Source organism: Caretta caretta, chromosome 7 (assembly GCF_965140235.1).
Source record: "Caretta caretta isolate rCarCar2 chromosome 7, rCarCar1.hap1, whole genome shotgun sequence".
Classification (NCBI taxonomy): domain Eukaryota; kingdom Metazoa; phylum Chordata; order Testudines; family Cheloniidae; genus Caretta; species Caretta caretta.
The window spans coordinates 122973550-122981731 of NC_134212.1; the positions used below are offsets into that span (position 1 = coordinate 122973550).

At 39.1% G+C, this 8182-nt stretch overlaps 1 protein-coding gene across 2 annotated transcripts in view; it reads left to right on the forward strand.

Annotated features, from left to right (window-relative positions):
- SLF2 (SMC5/6 complex localization factor 2) overlaps positions 1–7307 on the forward strand; it is a 61334-nt gene extending 54027 nt beyond the window's left edge. For both annotated transcript variants that reach the window (XM_048858147.2, XM_048858148.2), the window contains 2 exons: positions 384–452; positions 1393–7307. In XM_048858147.2, coding sequence (XP_048714104.2) covers positions 384–452; positions 1393–1428 — 105 coding nt within the window. In that variant the 3' untranslated portion in view covers positions 1429–7307. The remainder of the gene's footprint in view (positions 1–383; positions 453–1392) is intronic.
- The last annotated feature ends 875 nt before the right edge of the window (positions 7308–8182 follow it).

An 8182-nucleotide genomic window follows, 5' to 3' on the forward strand; every position in this document is an offset into this window, starting at 1 on the left:
AATTACTGTAACAAGATAATCAATCCAATGGCAAACTGCAAGACTTGCATTTTACACCCTGCTAACCCAAAAAGAGTGAGACACCGGTATTATCAGGCAAATGCTTTCACGCTGATCTCAGGCAAATGCTTTCACGCTGATCTCTAGCACTGACATTATTTACGTGTTAAATTGAGATAATCAAGTTTAATCTTGCTTGTAAAATTGTCTATCGCTCTAGTATCCGCATATGGAATATAAGCATTTGATTAAGAGCTCAAATGCTATCACCCCAAAGCCCTGCTGTATCACAGCTTTAAAAGGGATCTTCATATGCTGTCCGATAAGTCTCACATTTGTTTTTATTCTATTAAATAGGTAAATGAATTAATTTTTGTTTATAGGTAAAAGACTTAGTTGCTAGGATATATGGCAAGTGGCAGGAAATGATACAAAATTCTCGGCCTACTCAGGTACTGTTAAACCATTTTTTCTTATTGCTAAATGCATTTTACTAATTTGTGTTACTTGAAAGTATAATGTAGCAGTTTTAAAAAGCAATTTCTAATTAGTAAATGAAGTCAGTAGTAAAGTACACTATCTACTAGCTGTGCTGCTATAATCTTGGGTGAAATCCTGCCTATGATTTCGGTAGGATTTCAACCTTTTTTCTAACAAATGGCTTGAGTGACCAAGTAAACTCTGATTGCACTTTGTAAGTGATATGCCTTCAAGATATGTAGATGATCTCGTGTGGAATGTACAAATATCCAAGTTGGATATCCAAGATTTGGGGCTGTTTCTATCAATCTCTAGGTTTTGTATCTCAGTAGGATGCCATGGTATCAGAGTACCTATTTTCTATTTTAATACTAACTGGGGATATAATCAATTATCTTAAAGCGAAATTTGTTTTGCTTGAACCAGTAATCTGAAAGAGGCTTCTTGGACTGAGTTTTAAGCACGTATAAACACTTAAATCTATTTGAAATAATTATTGAATAATTAAACATTGGCATTGTTAGCATATTGATAGCTCTTGCAGTCTTGCTGAAAATTTGACATAATTGTAACATTGGTAAAATGAATGGAATCCCTGTGAGAGAAAATGCCATGAAAGGAAAGGAACTAGAGGGTGATACACTGCTGAAAAAGCTTTCTATAAATCAGGTTGTGGAAATTTCTGATGATGCAATTCTCTAATTGTTTTTTAAATTAGATATGCATTTGGCTGTTGCCTAGGAAACTTGCTTTTCATTGGTAGGCTTATTGTTTAAAATAAGAAGATTATATGGATTTACAGGTTTACTTGCAGTACCGTAGCTCAAGCTACTTATCTACTTACCTTATTACTCTCTCAAAAATAAAATTTGTATGTTTCTCAATTATTTTCCTGTTCTTTTTTCTTTTAAGGGGAAGCTGCATGATTTCTGGGAGCCAGATTTGTGAAACATAAGCCAGGTCAGAGAAAACAACAAAGAAAGAAATTGAACAAGAACTTCTTTTGCAACTAAGGAAGACTTTCCAAGAGGATTGAAACTCTAGCCTGGTCAAACAGACTAAATCAACAACTTGAATCAAAACTTCAGCTTGGTGCAGGCAACTAGAAAAAACATAACCTGTGCAATTGATTTCTGACTTTATGATAGATACAGTAACATTCCTGAAAAATTGTGTATATGTATGTGCAAGATTTAAATAATACCTTTTCAGTATGTCTATCTGAATTGTCCACTAGTCTTCTATCCTATTGAAAGCTGAGAGAGTTTTCTCATTTCCCTTCCCTTGCTAATCACTACAATGTAAAACTATGGTAATATAATTTCTTCTGTTGCCCAAATGCATCCATAAGTATTGCTATTGCACAGCTAGAAAATGAACAGCCATGAATTGAGTGTGCGAAGTAGGAAATGGTGGCCCCTCAATGAAAGGGATGGGGACTGCAGTGTAAATAGTGGTCCAGGCAGATTGATTGTTGAACTTTTCTTTGTTCCATGGCTGTGCTGTACCCATAAACAAAGGAGAATTTAAGAGGTCATTACAGTGATGTATTAGGTTCAATTTAAACTTAATTTTCCTCCTTCATGCTTTAGCAAGTCTGTGTAATTTATATATAGTGACAGTGTGCAGAAAATTAAGTTGTATGTAAGACGAATATTACAAGGAGAAATCTTCCTGCAACATTTGCTGTCATAGTATCCAAAACACAAATTTCACCTGTTTATGTATGTAGTCTGACTTCAGCACCTTTCTGTAAATGACCAAAATATCAACTTAAAAATAGCAATTTTAAAATATCACCTTAGATTTGGGAAATGAGAACTTATTTGACTTTGCCAACGTTGAAGTAGCTGAGAAAGTCATATTAGACTTGTCCAAAATCATTTGTGCTAAATTTTGCCCTTAGAGGTGTGCTCAGAACTCTTGTTGAAATCTTTGAGCTGTGTGTAATATTCTAAGGACAAAATACCTTTGTTTGTGAGCAAATGTTGGCACTCACTACTTATAGTGTGCTTAGCATACCACTTCATCTATGAAATATATGTGCTTAAATAGATAAGTTCAAGTATTTGGTAGAAACATCAACAAGAATCTTTTGCTAATTAAAACTTAGGCTATGTCTACATGGCCCTCCAGTTCAGACTACCAGAGTTTGAACTGCAGTATGCACAAGCTGTAACTGCCCCATGTGGATGCTGCTGGTGCAAACTAAAAGGTGTACCTAGTTTGTGTGAATGTAGTCCTCTTTTTTTAAAAACAGGACTGCATTAATGCAAGCTAAGTACCTTTTAGTTCACGCTCTCAGGGTCTATATGGGGAAGTTACAGCATAGCATACTAGTGTGGGCTGCGGGGTTGTGTTGGCAAGCCCAGAGATTCTAGTGATATCAACATAGAATACACATGTAATGTTTTTTTCTTTGGTTTTACAAGTATTAATTGTACTTATGGTTGATTTGTATAATAAAACTCATATTCCAAACTCTTTCCCAGGAAAAAATAGCCAAAAAAGACTCAATTTTAAAAAAAGCTCCCTCATGTAAATATGTAGAAGAAACTATTATAGAATTGTGGAGTGACCTGTAAGGAGGAGAAAAGTATCCTTACCTGACTTTATTTGCTTTTGACACTCGCTGCTAAATTGCTTTTCAGACTATTTCTTGTCCTCCATTTCAAGCGTTAGTGTGAGAGTTTATTAATAAAGTCGAAAGCCACAGCATCTTTGTGCCTTTCACAAGGTCTTCACATGTTAGAACAAGGTTCATGGTGATGGCACTATTAAAAACAAAGAAACAAAAAATCTTAACCTGTCACCAGGATTTGGAGAAATCTACCTCAAGGGTATTTTTTTTATTTGGGTAATGAAGGGTAGGGGACTTCTCTCTCTACAGTTTGTCCTATATAAATGCATCCTTTAGTGTCAGATTGTTGTTCTGTGACTATATTATTGTACATAATTTTATTAGTGTTTATATTTTTCTCACGTGTAAAGTTTAAAAAAAGTGCCGAATATATTGGTTTTTACTTACTGTAATTAATGTGTATATATTTTCTTACTAAGTGAAGAGGAAGCTCCTGTCTTGTACATTTCTGAGGACTGGTAGGTGAGGGTTTGGACAGCCAGTCTCGTTTTTTATTGCTGTTCAAAGCCAATTGAAACTGCTGATTTTTTCAGATTAAATAGCCACTTTGATATTTGCTTTTTTATTTAATAGCTCCAATGGAAAATAAAGCTAGAATTGTTTTTTAATTAGATGTCTCTGCACATAAAACAGGCAGTCATGCAAATAAGAACTTTCACTTCGTGAAAAATCACTGCACATCCTATTTCTGTCTTACTGCAATGCCTTACAATACGTCTTGAAGTAACAGCACACGTACTCCTGTACTTTTTGCACTTTTGCCTTTTTTGTAAACCCTGGGATTTTTCCTTTCTCTTTTGATTTGTACACAATCACATTCAACTCTCCTGTGTTTGAAGGAACAGCTCCCCAGCCAGTGAAAGTTGGACAGTGGTTCTGTGGGAACCTATCATTGATTTACAGAGATGGTCCCAAAGCTTTGCTTCAGTGTCATGCCAGGGATTCCTTGCATTCGCCTGTCATCTGTTCTGAGCTCAGTACTGCCTCCAGAACTGCTGGCTGCTGCCAACTTTGACCGAATCCATGGCTGTTGTGCTTTGCTAGCCCACTGTGCTCCTGCTAGCTCCCTATGATGCTAATGCTCCTCTGGAGAAAGGCTAATTGCACTATTAATGTGTTCTGCTGTCTTAAAATAAGCACTTTGCACTGAGGTTTATCTTTCAAAATGATGCTAGCTGCACCGAGAGCCACTTTATCTCATTCCATGGGTAATTAGGTACACGTTGCTACGCTGTCACAGACAGGAAATGAAAGGATGACTACGCAATGTACATTCATGCTTCTACGCAACACGTTTATTTTACTGACGAGCATTGTTTGGTTTACAAAACTAGATCAATAAAATGTTTTTAAATTAAGAAAATCTGATAGCACATTGGCAACAAACATTTGTACTCTACCATCTTGTCCCTATTATTGTGCTTTGGTCTTAAGTATATGAGTTGGGCTTTTCTACAGTGCCTAAATGATTTGAGTTCAAGTCCCATTGAAAAGTCAGTGGGGACTTACACTCCACAGGTGCGTTTGAAAAACTTCAAGGTGACAGTTGTGAGAACTTTTTGAAGCCTATGAAGGGAATTCAGCTGTTGAGCTTAGTGGATCTCAGGTAACTAGAACATCAGGGACATATGGCATATGTATAACTTGTTGGGTGCATATCAAGATCAGTACAATAGGTGGATCATGGAAGTAAACACGTTTTTAACAGAAAATGCTTTTTGATAAAATTATTAATGGGTTGTGCAATTTTAGCTATTCAAACTCTATACACTTGGAGTATGGAAATAATGTATCTAGATATTCTGATCTGTATGGGTTCTTATACCATGCTTATTACTGTAGTATCTGAACGCTTTCATTACTGCATTAAGCAGTGTGACCACAAATCTGCAACATGTGATTTGTTCTCCCCTTCCAAGGAGAGAAATATGTATGCAGTACAGTGCTCGTGTTAGTTTTTTTTTTTAAATGTACATACTGCTCTGTCAGAAGGCAGCTCTCAGTTGTCTTGCATTGTAAGTCAGAAGGTGCTGAGATTCCTGATTATCCTTAGTTCTATGGGAGTTTATTCCACAGTCTTAGACCAGCCCTACTGCACAGATGAACTTTACCCTTCTGGTAGAAAATTTTGTTGTACCAGAGGAATAGAGCTCTTTACCACTGTCTTTATTGAAGAACATTAACCGTCTTATAGGAGCGCTGGGCCCAGCCCATTGAGCACCTTGAAGAGAAGGACTGAGACCTTGAACTTGACTTAGTATTCTATGGGAAGTCAGTGTAGAGGATGGAGATTAAATTTGATGTGATGGCAGTAGCCCATGATGCCAAGGTGACCTGCTGCAGAGCTCTGTACTAGCTGGAGTTTCCTAAGAGCTGAGGGTTTCGTGCTCTGGTGCATTGCATTGCTGCGGTGTGGATAGGCGGTGAAAATAGTGTCTTAACCAAGGACCCTGCCACTGTCAGGTGGGATGAGAGCATCTCCTAGACAATTTATATGGTTCCTCCCATCTGCCAACTATTTAAAAATAGAAATAAAAATAAGTCTTCCATTTTTCCCAGCCTGTAAGAGAGCTTGGTTAATTTATAAATTGGTGATTTTCTTTATTGTGAGAAGAATTTCCGTGGGGAGTAGGGTTTGCAGCATCTAAATGCAAAATCTTCCTCTGACTTAACGTAGTGGATTTCTTTTGTCGCTTCCGCGGTCTAGGCTTAGCTCCTGAGAATCTTCTGCCTCCAGCACTCATGAGCCTGTTGTTTACCCCTTTATTTTTCAGTGAAATGTAGTAATTGTGGGGGATTCTGGTTGCAGAGGGAGTAGCAATCTCTCAGGAAGCCAAGGCCGATCCCATGGAGGATTTCAAGTACTGCTTGAACTGAAATTCCTTTCTATGACGAAGGAGTGCAGAGAGCAGAGCATAGGGGTGATCTGTTCAGTGACGTGTGTTGCCAAACAGATGGGTTCCTGTGTTTTGTGTCAGTGGGAGCTTTTTTAGGCTCTGTGGCTCCATACCTAGCCAAAAGTTTTTCAATCAAGCCCGGAGGTTATTGCGGCCAGATGTGTGCCCGATGTAATGAGATATAAATCTTTTGGTTGGTCACACATGGAAGTAGGTATGTTCTGCCCCCATGACTGTTGGAGCACCCAGTAGCATCCCAGGAGCTCTTGAGGCGGTGAAATAATTTCAAGGCAGGTGCCCTTGAAAATGAGGGCTGTTAAAGTTCTTCAAAGTGCTTCCCTCTTCCTACCAGCATCGCTTTAGTCTTGCCTGGGTTCAGCTTTGGGCACCACCTCTTCATCCTCATGGTGAGAAAGTTGAGAGGTGATGCAGAGCTGGGTGTCTGTGAGCTGCTTAGCACTTCATCCCCATTTGTCTCACCGATTCTTTCATGACAGGTGTTGAATAATAGGGAGCAATGGAGTCTTGGGGACTCTGTAGGTGACTGCTCTGGGGATGAAAAATTGCCCATAAAGACTCCTGGGTTCAGTGTGGGAGAACAGAATTGAGGCGTTTCAAGGTGGTTACATTCACCCCTGTCATGTCTAAGAGGTGGGTAACCTAATTGCATATCCATGCTGCAGAGAGATCCAGCAGGATGATTATGGCTGTACTTTCTTTGTCTATGAATGGGAGGAGGTCAATCACCAGAGCTACAAGTGTTTCATCTCAGGTCCTGGTCTGAAGCTTCACTGAGGGATCACAGGGAAGGGGTTTTTTGTTTACTAGTTTCTCTATTTAGCTTGCTTAGAAATGAAAGACTGACTTTTGTGCTCTTGGATTGATGGCAGGTGTTCCAGCTACTCACCTCAATATATAAACACCATGTTTAGGATGGCAAAAAAAGAACTCGGTAGCAGGCGTTTGAGTAGTCAGGCTTTTGGGAGCAGGCAGAGGGAAAGAGTCAGCAAGCATTGATTTTTCCTGTGTTGTTCAAACTGCAGACTTTTGTAAAAGCAGTGTCATTTGTATTACAGCTGTGAGCTTTTCCCAGAGGTCACTGTTCACAATGGGGTTTCTGCCGCTGTTCTGGTCTGTGCACTGAACGAACAATGTCATTCATATCTTTGTCTTATGCAAACTGTGGGGAAGAAAATATCAAGGATTTATTTTGTGACTTTATACAGCATTTTGTTGCTTTGTACCTTTTGTTTGAATGTCTAGTTCTGTATATTAAACTTGTTTTGGTATTTTGGGCTTCGGTGTTAATGTTTTTTATAAGCTTTACTTAGTATGATGTGGGTTTTATTCCAATTGACTTTTATACCTCACACTCTTTTTGGCTCTGGTTTTCCCTACAGTACGTTAGCCTCCCCTGCTTGCTGAGAACTGCTTGAATCTACTTCCTATCGTAACTCTTTGGCAGGATCAGTGAAGGCAGGTACTCTCTAGAGTCTTCATTTGTTGAGTCAAAACTACAAAGACTCATTAAAACGTAGTTTGTTGCAGCATAGATTGGCATTGGTGGGTCAATAGGTGGTAGTTTTCTTTTGAATCAGCACAGTGCTATGGTGCTGTTGTGCTCCTGAAGGGGCTGTGGTATGAATGAGACATAAAACAGATGGCTCATTAAAGAGCCCATGGCACTCGGCAAAAAGTAGAGGTGGATGTTAACCCTGGTGTCGTGCCTAAATTCCAGTTTGGATAGTTATTAATTTGTACTGTAGTGCCTAGGAGCAGCAGTCACGGACCAGACCCCATTGTTCTAGGCATTGTACAGACACAGAAAAAGGCAGTCCACATAGACTAAGGTTAGAAGGGACCATCATGATCATCTAGTCTGACTTGCACATCGCAGGCCACAGAACCTCACCCACCCACTCCTGTCATAGACCCCTAACCTCTGTTTGAGTTCGTGGAGTCCTACAATTATGTAAAGACTTCAAGTTACAGAGAATCCACCATTTACACTAGTTTAAACTTGCAAATGACCCATGCTGCAGAGAGGCAAAAAAAAATCCAGGATCTCTGCCCATCTGACCCAGGGGGAAATTCCTTCCTGACCCCAAATATGGTGATTAGTTAGACCCTGAGCATGTAGCCGGTGGGACTTTCTCAGCCACCT